The sequence below is a fragment of the Triturus cristatus genome, chromosome 10, assembly GCF_964204655.1.
Source record: "Triturus cristatus chromosome 10, aTriCri1.1, whole genome shotgun sequence".
Classification (NCBI taxonomy): Eukaryota; Metazoa; Chordata; class Amphibia; order Caudata; family Salamandridae; genus Triturus; species Triturus cristatus.
In genome coordinates, this window is record NC_140593.1 from 360,778,963 (window position 1) to 360,794,312 (window position 15,350).

The 15,350-nt window shown below is 44.3% G+C and overlaps 1 protein-coding gene across 1 annotated transcript in view; it reads left to right on the forward strand.

The window, feature by feature from the left end:
• LOC146789440 (transmembrane channel-like protein 2) overlaps positions 1-15,350 on the forward strand; it is a 566,730-nt gene that overhangs the window by 538,094 nt on the left and 13,286 nt on the right. The window contains exon 17 of the mRNA XM_085631099.1: positions 5,903-5,981. Within this exon, the coding sequence (XP_085487225.1) occupies positions 5,903-5,981 (79 nt within the window). The remainder of the gene's footprint in view (positions 1-5,902; positions 5,982-15,350) is intronic.

The following is a 15,350-nucleotide window of genomic DNA, read 5'->3' on the forward strand; positions in this document are numbered from 1 at the left end:
CTGTACTGCACAACGGTGTTGGATAGGGCGGTGGGAAGAACTGAACGTACTGTAAAAAGTATTAGGTAGTGGTCCGTCCACGTTTGGGGGTAGATGTTTAGGAGTTCTACCCTTGAATCATTTGCAAATAAAAGGTCGAGGATATGTCCTCTCTGATGAGTCGGGGAGGTAACTAGTTGTTGTAGACCGAGAGATTGGCAGGTGTCTGTCAGATCTCTCAGCTGATTTTTTGAGCTACCATTCTCCCACCAGTAAAAATCTCCCAAGATGACCATATTGGAGTGAGATAGGGATAAGTTGGTGATGGTATTTAAAAGGGGCTGATGTGCAGTATTATTCCCCGGAGGACGATAGCACAGCAGGCCTGAGAGGAGATGACCTCTAGCTTCCTGAAGCGCGAAGCCCATCAGTTCAATTCCCTCTATTTTGTCTACATGTAACAGAGTGAAATTGAGGTCTTCCCTAAAAATCATCCCTACTCCACCTCCTATGCCCTCCTCCCTAGGTATATGTATAATTTTGAAACCGTCTGGACAGGCAAGACCTATCTCCACAGCTGAATCCGCTCTGATCCAGGTCTCTGTGATAAACAGGGCATCCAGCTTCATATCTTCGATTAGGAGTGCTATTTCAAAGTGATGTTTTACTAACGATCTACTATTTATTAGCCCACAATTCAGGTGTCCACACATATTCGGGTGCGGGCTCCTTGCTTTGCACCCCGGGACAATAGCATTGTCCTGGGTGGTGTCAGCCATGGTCCCGCTATATGCTTTCCCACCAATCTGTAACAGCTGTTTTCTAGAGTAGACCTGGCGTACCTTATTGGGGACATGGTACTCATCCGTTATCCGGGACTCGTCCGGGACGCGGACGGGAGCAGACGGGCTTGCCTCTGGCGCGCCTCCGGCGTGCCATCGGCGCGCCCGCTACGCGCGCGAGCTGCGCACTTGCATTGGCCTGTTTTTAAGCCCCCTTCAGAGAGCACCGGCGCGCGCACCCCAAAATGGCGCCCAGCAAATTGGAACTAGACCAATCCAAGATGGCGCTCAGTGATGTGGTGAAGGATGAGGCCCCGCTCTAAGCAGCAGGTTAGTGAGCTTTGTTTTTTATAGTGAGGGTATGCGGAGTAGAAATGACAATTTTAAAATATAGCCAACATTAAAAGACCGCGATCCGGTCGGTAATAATAGCAGCAACAAAATTAGCAGCGAAAATAGCAGCAGTAATATTTGAGCAGCAACAATTATTTTCAATCGTTTTCAGCAAGTTTCAAGCCCAGCAGGCCGACAAAAGCCTCCGAGGCAGCCTACTCCTTAGCGCGTAGTGTTAAGTCAAATGCGCGCTTGCATTGGCCTGTTTTTATGCCCCCTTCAGAGAGCACCGGCACGCGCACCCCAAAATGGCGCCCAGCAAATTGGAACTAGACCAATCTAAGATGGCGCTCAGTGCTGTGGTGAAGGATGAGGCCCCGCTCTAAGCAGCAGGTTAGTGAGCTTTGTTTTTTATAGTGAGGGTATGCGGAGTAGAAATGACAATTTTAAAAGATAGCCAATATTAAAAGACCGCGATCCGGTCGGTAATAATAGCAGCAACAAAATTAGCAGCGAAAATAGCAGCAGTAATATTTGAGCAGCAACAATTATTTTCAATCGTTTTCAGCAAGTTTATTTATTATTATTATTTGTGTATTTTATAAAGCGCACAGCTGCCCCGACGGGGCGTCCCGGCGCTAGCAACTCAGGAAACAGAGAGCAGAGGAAATAGCAAGCCAGGGTTAAGAAGAGAAAAGATGTGTCTTCAGGGATTTGCGAAATACTGATTCGGTTTGGCAGGTGCGTAAGGCAAGCGGAAGCTTGTTCCAATACTGAGTGGCGAGAACCTCAAAGGATTTTCCACCTGCTCGAGCTCGTTTAAATCGAGGGGAAACCAGAAAGGATAAGGAATTGGAGCGTAATGTCCTGGGGTTGACATACGGCCGCAAGGTGTTTTTCAGATGGACCGACCCATTACCCTTGGACGCTCGAAAGGCCAGTGTCATAGCTTTAAAAACACATCTTTTGGCTATGGGGAGCCAGTGTAGTTTACAAAGGAGTGGGGACATATGATGTCTAGCAGGAACTTTCTCCACCAGCCGTGCAGCGGTGTTTTGAACCGTCTGAAGTTTATGGCAGAGACCTGCTGTAATGCCAAGATAGAGGGCATTAGCGTAATCGAGATGAGATGTAATCAGTGCCTGGATCACTGTCTTACGGCAGTCCATTGGTAAATAATTAATGAGCCGTTTAATGGTCCTGATTTTTGCGAAGCAGGAAGCTGCTACTGTTTGGACCTGGGTGTTGAAGCTGAGGTGGCTGTCCCAACGTACTCCTAGGTTTCTGACCGAGTCTTTAGGGATGGGGGCTTGGCTCAGATCGACAGGCCACCATGGGCTGGAGTCCAGGGGAGAAGGAGATTTGAAAAACAAAATCTCCGTTTTACCTGCATTGAGTCGGAGGGAATTAGCATCCATCCAATTGGAGATGTCTCGAAGGCATGATTTCAGTGGGTCAAACACAGAGGCGGAAGGGGTGTTGAAGGTAAAAAGTAGCTGAATATCATCAGCATAGGAGGTGGATTTAATCCAAGTCTGTGCGATCAGTTTGGCCAAGGGGGTGAAATAGACATTGAAGAGGAGCGGGCTCAAGGAGGAGCCCTGTGGTACTCCCCATTTGAGTGGTCTAGAGGGGATGTAAAGGGAGGGGTGTATACCTGCTGAGAGCGGTCTGAGAGGTAAGATGAAAACCATTTCAAAACTACACCGCCCAGGCCAAGGTCCTCCAGCCTCCCCAGCAATGTCCTGTGAGAGACGGTGTCGAATGCCGCTGAAAGATCCAGCAGCACTAACACCGCCCTCGACCCTTGGTCAAGCGTCCACCTCACCGAGTCAGCCATTTCAATGAGGGCCGACTCTGTGCTGTGGCCCGACCTGAAACCATGTTGGGATTCGTGGAGGAGCCCATTGGATTCAATATAGTTAGCCAGCTGGGAATGCACCAGTCTCTCCAGGATCTTAGCTGGGGCAGGCAAAAGAGAGATAGGCCTGTAGTTGCAGGGAAGATCCGGATCCAAATTAGGCTTTTTGATGATGGGAATCAGAGAGGCAAGTTTCCATTTGGCAGGGAAGTAGCCTGTTCTGAGGGAATCATTCCAAATGAGATTCAGGTGAGAATTAAGGAAAGATGCAAGTTTTTTGTATTGCTTAGCTGGCCAAGGGTCATTTGGGGAGCCTGATTTACATTTAAGTAATTCCGCCAAGGACTCTGCCTCGGAGACATCTGCAAATTCGAGGAATGTGGGCGAAGATGGCAGAAAAAATATGGGTTTCTCTTCCCGTTCTTCAGCTGTAGAGGTGGGAAAGGTGGAATATATGGTTTCGATTTTGTCCTCGAAAAATTGAGAAAGTTTATCACAAAACAACTGTGAGGCAGATTGAGTGCGAGTCAACCCGTTAGGGTCTGTAAAAGATCTAACTATGTTGAAGATCTCCCTAGCGCCATTGTTGGCAAGTTTGATTCTGGAGGCCAAATAGTCCCGCTTGTGCTCCTCAATCATTCGACGATATTCCTTGAGGGCAGTTTTGTAGGTGATTTTGCTGTCCAGGGTGTAATTCTGTCTCCAATGGCGTTCAAGACATTTACACGAAGCCTTTTTCTGACGGAGCTCATTGGAGTACCAGGGTGCAGAGGGTGCAGCCCTATGGGTTTTGATAAGTTTGAGAGGAGCCAGAGCGTCAAGGGCCTGACCTATCCATGCATCCAGGTGGTCAATCTGTAGATCGAGGTCAGATGACGTTCCTGGTTGAGTGTATTTTAAATGTTCCCGGAGTGAGTCGGGGGTAATCCGACTCCAATTCCTGCCAGATATTTTAGGAGTGATAACGGGTCTAAAGTGGCAAAGAATGCCAATCTCAAAAGAAATTTCAAGCCCAGCAGGCCGACAAAAGCCTCCGAGGCAGCCTACTCCTTAGCGCGTAGTGTTAAGTGGTTCTGATTTGGTTGCGGTAGTCCGTAATGGCGTCCTTGTAGGTGGAGTGGTTTTCGGTTGTCTTGGTGTTTCTCCAGTTCTTCTCTAGGCGTCTGCAGGTGCGCCTAGCTTCTTGGAGATCGGTGGTGAACCAGGCAGCTTTCCTGGGGCGCTTCATGTTAGGGTTGCATAGCAGGGCGAGCTTGTCTGCGCAGTCAGAGATCCAAGTAAGAATCCTCTGGCTGCGTTGTTTGCATTGGTTGCCCAGGTGTGGTTGTCTCAGGTGAGGGTGGAGTTGAGGTGCTCGTCCGTAACCTTGCTCCAGTTCCTTCATGGTGGGCGCGGAGTTGGTTTGGGTGGCTTGGGTTTGTTGACAGTGAAGTGTACTCAGTGGTGGTCGGTCAATGGCGGTTGCATTTTGTGGCTGAAGTGAATGCTGTTTCCTGCAGCGAAGATGGGGTCGAGGGTGTGTCCTGCTCTGTGGGTTGGTGAGGTGACGAGTTGTTTAAGTCCGTTGTCAGTGAGGTTGTCCCGGAAGATGGTGGAGTGGTGGTAGCTGGGGTTGTCGAGGTGGAACTTCAGGTCTCCAATGAGAATGTAGTTCATTGAGGCGAAGGCGTGGGGTGCGATGAAGTCAGTGATGGTGTTGGTGAAGGGTGTCCGGGGGCCGGGGGGCCTGTAGATGAGGGTCCCTCAGAGTGTGGCGTTGTGCTGGTCTGGATCTGGAAGTGCAGGTGTTCGGTGGCGAGGAAGGTTTCGCAGGAGGTGGTGAGGCGGAGGGTGGTCTTGTGGGCGATGGCGAGGCCCCCTCCCGGGAGGTTTGGGCTTTCCTTCCTCTGGATTTTGTATCCATCTAGGATGGCGTTGTTGATGTCGGGGGAGGAGGGGGCGTTGGTCCAGGTCTCTGTGAGGAAGGCGATGTTGGGCGAGAAAGAGTCGAGTAGGTCCAGATTTCCATGGCGTGTTTGTGTATGGAGCACACGTTGAGGAGGATGCATCTTAAGGTGCCGCTGGTGCTAGCTTCGGTGGTGTAAGAGGCCGGGGTGGTGGTGAAGGTCCGGCAGCAGTGGAGGCAGGAGAACTGACCTTGGGTTGTGTTTGGCGAGGCCTGTTGGCAGTCTCTGGGTTTTCCTGGGTTGAGTGTGAGTAGGGTGGAGGTGTCATAGCTGTGGATGGTCAGAGATCCAGGGTTCCTGGCGTTGTTCGCGGTCGGGTTGCGGACGGGCACAGATGGGCTTGCCTTACCTCTCAACCAAGGTGAAGTAACGAAGTGGAAAAAAAGACCCTCCAGGTTCCAATCTCCTGTACGTTACTTGTGCTATGGCTGAAGACTGTATGCCTATGTCCATGATCAAGCTTTCTGAATCCTTCAATTATTCTCAAAAACTACAATGAGTCTCTGTCCTTACCCAACCACCAAGCATTCCATATTCATTCCATATATGTACTTAGTTACCATATGACTAAAATTGATCCATCACACACATCACACACAGCATAATACTGCATCGAGTGAACAGGGCGTAATCCATAAAGGTGTGGTTTCCTGTACTGTACATTTCCTAAATAGTTTGAATATTACTCAATACTTCTGCAGTCAGGGGAATGAACCAACATTAATTATTATATTTTTCTTTTAAACACAAAGAAACAGTTTTGCATTTTTTACTTTCGTGTTTTAATGTTTGTAGTGATTAGTCTATATAACACAAGAGTGCTCCATTTATGTCATGTGTGTTTACGATTTCATTGAAGTTTTCTATTTAATTGTGTTGCGTATGCTGATATAGTTTATTTTTACAATATTTTATACATATTTAAAATGTCTTTTTGATTTATTATTTGATAATATTTTATTTTGTATGACAAGTTTGATATTTATATACTTATTTTCTAGCCTTGCTATTTATTATCTTAATGCTGTTTCAAAAGCATTCGAACAAGCAAATTTGGATCTGAGGAAGAAAATGCAAATGGTAGGTTTCAAATGCATCATATAATGTTCTATGGTATTTATTTAACCTGTGGCAGCAGAAAATAAATGTAACATTTGTATTGTTTTTATCAATTTTGCAAACTTAAACATTGGGAATGAGTAGGAGTTAGTTCATATTATGCTCATCTCTTCAATTAATGCATGCACTAAATGCATTAGCTGCTATGTAAGGAGTACAAATTGAGCGAAGGACCAGCGAGTAGACCTCACGATAAGTTGCCACTGTGATTTGTCACTGCCTTCAAATTATGGCATTACGTTCAAGTTTTACGTTAAATATTTGAACATGATTCATCAGTGCTGTGCAGGGAAAACATGCATTGCCGCAGTTTTTGTCTGTGCCTTTATTCTGGGTTGATCAGTCTTTATGATTGGCCGAATGGGGTGTGATTCATAAATAGGGCCCCCGGTATTCTGGTATTTATTTTTTTGCCATTTCCGTCTCTATTTATCCATATTTATTTTTTGTCAACTTTATCTGTATTTATCCATATTTATTATGGGTTTTGTGAAAAAAGAAAGCTGAAACAGGTATATTTCCACATTTATTTAACCAATAAATATGCAGTCATTCTTGGTTGCCTGCCAGGTTTCAGTGATCTGAACACCTGCAGAAGATAAATCAATGCACATTTCAGTACCAGCCTTGTGCATATCTACTGCTGTTTAAGCCTCTTTACAAAAATTCCTTTCTTTTTAACCCCCTTACCTATCAATCCACAGTTATTGGCCTGGCAGTCATTGCAAAGTATTTTTAAAATCACTCAAAAAGCACCCAATTTCCGTTTTTATTCACAATTAAAAATAAATACAGACAAGAAAATAAATGGTTTTCTGTCTGTATTTATCTGGAAAAATCAGTAAAAACGGAAAACAGGGACCCTTATTCATAAATTACTACCCAGAGCACTCCTTTTCTGCTCTTCATTTGGGAGAATGTGTATCATATGTATGTTGCATCTGCTTTAACACTGATATTGTTTCACATCATGCACCATGCAAGCGGCATTACTCTCAAACCATGGTAACTCCTTTTCACAAGCACAGCATGTGATCATTGAACACTTTGGAACAATATTTGTCCTTTATTGAAGGAATTACAATGACATCTTTGGGTTTCAGTTTGTAATATTATTCTCTGGAAATGTTTCTTGAGAACTTTGAAATGTAAAAAGTAGCTGTTCCACACCGGCAAATGCATGCTCAATTTATAGGTCTGTGCCTGTTTCTAGAGTGAAATCCATTCCTGGGAATCAGTAGAGGGCAGCTTGTGAGTAGATGATCACAAGTTATTAATTTGTTATTTGACAACTTCATTCTTCTATAGATTGGCAACAGATGTATGTTATTTTACTGATTGCCCTACCCGAGGAAAAAATAAATGTCCATCTCCCCTCAATTATTTATATGCTAGTTTCTCAGACTACCTCTCAGATCCGCTGGTAGTCCTAAGAAGCCATCATCAAGTTCTCTGTCTTTCAGATCCATTCTGCCAGGGCTCAGTTGTACTCTGCCTCCACTCAGTCTGCCAACCCCCCTGTAATAGACATCTTTCTTTTCCAAGCAACCTTTAAAATAGGTTTCACACTGTGGGACATGGAACGCCTAAAAATCTTTTAACTGCCTCCAAGAGACCCTTCTCTCACCCTGATCTTGCGCTCAAATGTCCTCAGCCCACCCTCAAAAGCCCTCAGCTAGTCCTCAAAGGCCTTCAGATGCCCCTCATGCCCTACTACTTAGCAGAGCACTTGAAACCTCTCCTCTACTAGTGCCTATCATCCAGCACTGAGGAACACTTCATTGGACCCACTGACTCACACTGCCCACCCACAAATATGAGCACAGCACCTTCGCTAACCGACCAATGCTCACTTTGAGCCCTAAGAATCTCTGCCCCTCATCTGTGCCACCCAGAGTACATCAGGTACTATCCACTAGCCCCTGATTTCTTGGCTGGTGCTACCCTCTGCCAACCTGCCCTGAGCTTTCCAGTAGTTTGATTCCCCAACACCTGTATTCAAAGTGCAGCCAGGTACTTCACTCACTAATCTGCTGCTCCTTGCAAAATACTGACTTTTAAGTCAAGCCCATGACACTTTCATCTGCAGGAACCATGTTCAAATGGTAGCAGCTATTTACCCGGCCTACGAGTAAATATTGAATTGCTGGTGCTATATACATTGTTGCTCACTAAATAGCAGAGATTAGGCTGTGCAAATAGGTAGAAAATTTCATTATTTACCCAGCCACCAACTAATAGCAAAGTAAATAACAGAGATGATGTAGTATTTGGTCTGTAGCCATGCAAATAGCAAAGACTCTTCACTATTCATCTGGCTGCAGACTATATAGCAGAGTTTATGTACTATTTGGCCAGTGACTGTGCAAATAGCAAAGAAACTTCAGTATTTGCCCAGCTAGGTAGCAGAAATCATGTATTGTTTGGCCGGCGGGAATTCAGACAGCAAGTAAACGTAACTATATATGCAGTTTCTCACTAGGTAGCAGAGATCATGTTCTATTTGAGTTACTGGCTAGTTAGCAGTGATCTTGTACTATTTTGCCAGCAACCTTACAAACAACAAAGAGACAACTTCATTATTTATCTGGCTTCCAATAAACTTCACAATTTCCTGGTCTCCGAATAAATAGCGGGGATTATGTACTATTTCCCACAGCCGTGCAAATAGCAAAGAAACGTCACCATTAACCCAACCTTCGATTCAATGGCAAAGATCATGCACTATTTGTTTGCCGGCCATGCAAGTAGCAAAGAAGCTTCACTATTTAACCAGGCACCAATTAATGCAGCGATTATGTACTATTTAGCCGTTAGCCATCTAAATGACAGTGATCATGTACAATTTAGCTCGGACCGTGAAAAAACTTCTCTATTTACACAACGAGAAAATTGCAGAGATTAAGTACCATTTGGTGAATAAACCATAGAATTCATGCTGTCACTTATTAAATAGCAGACATTCTGAATTAGTGAGCCTGTTTCCAGATAACACCTGTAGTTTCACTGTAGATTAGGTGCACTTGGTCAATACGATGGTATTAAGTGGGGATAGGAAGGAGTTTGTGGAAGTGTTAGGGAGATGCCACATGGATGGTTCTTAACATGCTGGGACAAGATGTACATAACTGGAAGCCTGGCTCTTCATTTCTGTTTGAGTCTCTGCTCTTTCTCTGCAGGCCTTTGGTTGCTTTTGCTCGCACCAGCCTTAGGCCATCCCTCTGTATTATGGCAGTCTTTCATTTCTGTTTCACCCACTGTCCTATACAGTCTGTGCTCTATGATTTCCTCAGTGTTTGTTCACTAGAATGCTTTTATAGTTTTAGGTTTCCTCTGGCTCCTCACCATCTCACTCTGTTCCTGGCAGTCTCTGAACATGATGCCTTTTTGCCTTTTTGCATAAGTGCAGGCCACTTCTGGTCCCCTTCAGTTTCATGATTGTTCCAGATTGCACCAGCTTCCCTACCTCATATTTGGACTGTCAGTGCGGTGAGGGTGGGTTGGTGATGCACACTATGACTATCACTGCAGACCAATTGGTGGCTAAGGAAGCTGATTCAGCCTTTCATTTTCCCACATTGTTCAACCGAGCTTGGTAGTAATACCGGTTATGTGAAATACACCACTTGGGAAATCGTGACTTTCCTCTGCTGATTACTTGGCCTCTGGCGAACTGGTAGATAATATTTATTATTTGGTTGGCAACCCTGAAAATAGTAGGTACACTTTACTATTTACCAGGCCGCTGGCAAAATAATAGAGATTCTGAACTGTTTGGCAGGCAGACATGCAAATAGCAGGAAAGCCACACTATTTATACGGCCAACAGATAAATAGTGGAGATTCTGCACTGTTTGCCAGCAGCCATGCAAATAACAAGGAAACTTCACAATTCGCCTGGCCACTGGATAATTACCTGAGTTTATGTATTATTTGAACAGCAGTTCCCCAAACAGCAAAGTAACTTCACTCATTACCCGGTTTCTGGCAAAACAGCAGACATTGTTTACAATTTGGCCATCAGCCATGAAAATAGCAAATCATCTTAATTATTTTCCTATCTGCTGGTTAAATAGCAAATATTTGATACTATTTGACTGGTAGCCTGGCAAATAGCAAACAAAGTTCAATATATGTTGGGTTCCTATTTGTAGGTCTAAAGGTGCTAAATGTTTGAATGTTTCCTAGTTAGTTTGATAGACATGGCACAGAAGCCCACTCCATTGCACTTTGGGCCAAGACACAGCTTCTTGGAAGGCCCTTTATGGAGCTGTCCCATGCTTCACACATGCTCCTACTCCTTTAAGTTAACCTCAGAGGTGTCTAATGATAAAGATGATTAGAACCATTGCAGGCTTGTTGAAGCTGTTTACTTTTACAGCTATGCACTTCCTATTACTCACAAAGCCATGGGATGTATCAGGAAAAGAGACAGAATTATCAAAAGGCTCCATAATATCAAAAAAACTATTTTTCTGCAGCAAATCAGTGTATTCTGAAATTATTAATTCTGGATCAGTTCAATTCACAAATCAGACTAATGGCCTAATTTAGAGTTCAGCAGACTGGATACTCCATCACAAACATGATGAATATATCTCTTCCGCCGTATTATAAGTGACATAGGATATAAGGCACCTCTAATACGGCATAAGGGATATCTTTTATGCTTGTGGTGGAATATCCTGTCTGCCAAACTCTAAATCAGGATATAAAACACCTGAAAACAATGATTTGTAAAAGCAAAGGCCAGAACTGGACATGTTGTATCCCAGTGACAAGTGCCATTTGATAGTTAGTGTGATCTTGTCAAAATAGAAATAATTCCATAGGGCCCCTTATGAAGTCACTTAAACAGTATAATTGAGAGACTTCATTACAATCTAATGACAGAACATCTTAGCCCTAGTGCCACAGGTCCAGGACAATTTGGTCACTGATGTCTTGGCACTTTTAGTCTTTGTCGTCCAGGTTTGGCTCCTCCTTAATCTGTTCCTTGTCCTCTTAGTCCTACTGGAACTGCAGTCATTGATCCTGGCCCTCTTGATCCAGGTTCTCCTTGTTTAGGTCCACCACTGTCCAATCCCTTTGCTCTGCTCCAATTTGTAATTCAAGTCCTGTGACCTATGTCCTGACTTCCAAGACCCCTTAGCCCTGTTTTCAGTTCTCCTGATCAAGATCCTTTAAGTTCACCAAGTCCTCCTTGCCCCGGTCTTCTAGGTGCCCTTCTTTCTGGTCCCTTAGTCTTCCTTGTCCCTGTCCTGCTTATCATGGTTTCCTGGTACTAATGGCCATGGCGCTCCAGGTCCTGATTTTTGTAGACCCCTTCAATGTGGTCCTGATGCGCCTGCCCTAGTACTCCTCCTCCTCCTTGCTATCATGGTTCTGTAATAACGTGTACTGGCCCACCACAGATCATCCTAGCCTTTCCCAGTTCCGATGTTCCTTGACATCTGGTTCCTGCTAGCCTTAGAGCATCCTGGCCCTGTACTTCTTGTTCGGTCAGGGTTGCATTTCCATGTTCTCCTAATACTATTCCTTTGTATCAGGGTCTCCTGTTTCACAGGTTTCCAGTCCTAGGCCTCCCCCCCCACCCTAATTCTCATCCATCAATCTTCCTGGTCCTTCACTCCTGCTTTATCTATTCCCCTGGTTTGCCTGTCCCTAATCCTTCTGCTACTTGTTCTCCAGATTCATGTGATCTTGATCTTAGATCTGGTACTCCCTGGTCTGGTCCTCACATATTAGTCCTTCTGCTGTGGTCCTACTGCCCTTGGATTCCCTATCCCTCCTAGTCCCCTGGTGCTCCTGCCCCATCCTAGTCCTACGTGTTCCTCTGGTCCACTTTGTTCTTGTGCATCTGATCAGACTTCTGCAACTATTCCTTTGTATCCTGTGTCTCCTGTTTCACAGGCTCCTGGTCCTGGACCTTCCTCCCCTCACCCTAATTCTCATGCATCAGTCATCCTGGTCCTGCCCTCCTGGTTCATCTATTCCCCTTGTTTGCCTAATCTGAATACTTCAGCTCCTGGTTCTGCTGGTCCATGTAGTCCTGATCTTAGTTCTGGTACTCCTTTGTCTTGTCCTCATTTACCGGTTCTTTTGATGCTGGTCCCACTTTCTTTGATTTTCCCAGCCCTCTCATCACCGGTCCTCCTACCCCATCCTAGTCCTGTCAGTTCTTCTAGTCCACTCTGTTCTTGTCCATCAAATGGTCTCATCTGTCATGGTCCACCTAGTAATGGTCCTCCCGGATCTGGTCTTCCTTATCCCTCAGGAACTGGTGCTCTTAGTTCCCATGTTGTGGGTCGCCCTAGTGCATGTCTTACTGTCACCCTGTTTTATGATCCCCCTAAGTCCGACCCTTATGAACCTTTTGATGCTAGTCCAAATGGACCTAAACTTTCTGGTCCTTTATATCCCCATTGGTCATTCTAATTTAGGGGCTCCAGGTCCTGCTAGCCCTGGTCCTTTCTTGTTGTGTGCTTCCCACTCCTGGTCCATTCACTTCTGGCCCATTGGTCCTCCTTGATCTGACCTCTGTGGTCTTGACAATTCTGCCTCTGGTCCTTCTTTCCATTGGTTTCCTGGTACTGGTCCTCTTTGATCTGTCTTCCTGGGTCTGCAGCACCATAGCAGTGGTCTTCCTCATCCCTCTATTTCAGGCCCTCCTAACATCTCTGGTTCAGGCCCTCCTAGCTCTCTTTATCTTTATGGTCCAGGGCCTCTGTTCCCTTCACAACTGTTTCTTCTGTTCCTTCGGGCCCTTGTCCACTGGGTTCAGGGACCTCCTGATCCTTTTCTCGCAGGTCCAGGTACCCCTAGTACTGTTTCTCATTGTTCTGTTTCCCTTCATCTATTGGTTCCTGGTCCACCTCTGGCATTGGTAACCCTGGTCCTTATAGATTAGTTCTCCCTTGGCCTTGTTTTTCTTGTCTTGGTCCTTGTGGCTCTGGTCATCTGAGCCCTCCTTGTGGTCCACCTCCTGGCCCTTATTCTCCTACTTTTCATCATCCTTCTTCCTTACCCAGTCCACCTCTACAATGACTTTAGTATGGTACTGCCTGCAAGCCTGTCGCTCAGATTTTCTTTTATTTGGGTCTTCCAGATTTCTTTTACATAGACAACACTGTCAAAGACAGAAATAAGGGCTCAGTAGACACTGGATCATGCCAACTTAAAACACTATTTAGTATGTTAAAAATATAAACTACCATTCCCAAGATACATTGGCTGGTGACTAAAATGTCAGCGTGGCTGAAGGTGCCACTCATGGCATGGGAAAAATAAGTATGCATGCCTGGAACCCACTCTACTGTGTGAATGTTTTTTAAAAAGTGTGTGTATTCACAGGCAACAGAGTGAACCCCTCCTGTGATTTACCCATATGAATTACTTCCCCATTGCTGTGTATTGCTCAATTTACCTCTTGCAAGTGTCCAGAAGCACTGTGCACCCAAGCATCAATTGCCTACCATATGTGTCCCACCCACTGAGGCATAGATACCACCTATCTGTCTGCATTTTCTGTTTGCTGCAGCTTGTCAACTGTTGCTGTGGTGACAGGTTTGAAATACTAAACAAGCACAACCCCTTTAAAAAGAAGCCTAACGCTATCACAAAGCCTTCCTTCCATAAGAGGACAAACAAGAGCCCAACCCTAAAAAATAATCAAAAGGAGGGTGATGAATATTTAAAAAAAAAGTATTCTCACAAGTGAGTAAAACATGTATTTAACATGTTTATAACCATAATGATTATTCTTTGCAAACAGCCTAATACCCCTAAACTGCAGCACAAAATATATGTGTGCCATATTCTGAAACTCCTGAAATCGAAGTTTGATTCCGCGATTTCTTATTTCAATACTAAAATAACATAAATGTTTTTATTCAAAATTGATGTTACTGTTTTTTCATTTGTAAACAGCCTAGCCTAATTCATACACTTACATTTGTACAAGCTATTGTATATTTTATGGAGCACTTCATTTCAAATGCCTCACACATGTTGCATCCTCGTTAAACGTTGGCCATCACCCTACCATTGCCTGTCCCTTTTGTCTTCATAGCCAGCTATATAAAGACCTCCTTCACATACTTTTTCTGGCTGCTGGTCAGATTGTACATCATCTCTGCAATGTCTCCTGTTGGCGGCTGAGATTATGTACTATTTTGCCAGCTGCTGGGTAAATAGCAGAGATTATATACTATTTGGCCAGTGCCTAAGAAAATAGACACTTTCTTTCTTTTCGAACACATACACACACACGCACGCACGCATGCAGGCACACACGCACGCACGCACACACATACACACACACACGCACAATCATGCAGTTTAGTAGCAATGTAAATGTGCCCACCCTGCAGCAAAGGTTCAATTTCTAGTATCATTGCACAGTTAGTTCATGTTGTCATTGCAGTTCCTTTTATAACTTGGTGGTCACAAGTTCATATCCCTGGAAATGGCCGAATGGGGTTGTATTCTTGGTTTAAATATATTCTACCTGCCTTGCTCTCACATGCCAAAAATTGATTTTTTTAGATGATGATAATATGAATGCAATTTAGTTGTTTCCTAATAATCAGTTAAACATATCAGGTAGTGATGTGTGCATATAAATAATAATAACTTGTGTTATGTAGCACTTCATGCGTCACTTCTGCAATTTCTAGGCTGCACTATGCACAAGCACTATGGTGTTAACACAGACTATCGGAACAAAAAATATTGTGGGACAAAATATAGTGTCAATAACAACGAGGACAAAAATATTGTGAAGGTAAGTTTCTATAGATAAGTAAAGTTTTACTATATATAACTCCACATATATGTACCATGACAAAATATATATCTTCAAGGTACGTAGATGCGGAGTTAAGAATAATAAATCTATACTCACCTATCAGCAGCTACCTTCTCGATATTTTGGTCCTCGATATTTTTGACACAATTTGTCTGTCCACACCATATTTTTGGTTCTGATATTCTGTCAGGGATCCCTAGGATTGAACCTCATTATTTGCACAGAGCCATCTTTAAGAAGTGACCCTTCAACTAATTGAGCCACCCCAAAGCACTGTTAGTTTAATAATACATTTACATTGTCTGTAAAAAACAAAATATATTATCTACTGGCGGTCGCCAGTAGATAGTTATAGTTAGGACCGTGTTTCCATAGGAAATCTGAAAATTCTATTTTGAATAACTTTGGCGCCGTTTGACGAGTCTTCGCAAAAGTTTCAAAACTAATGGGGTGCTCCGCTCCGCTCCTACCCTGAAAGTCTCGGGGTGATTCGTCAAGCGGGGGCCGAGAAAAAGGGGGGG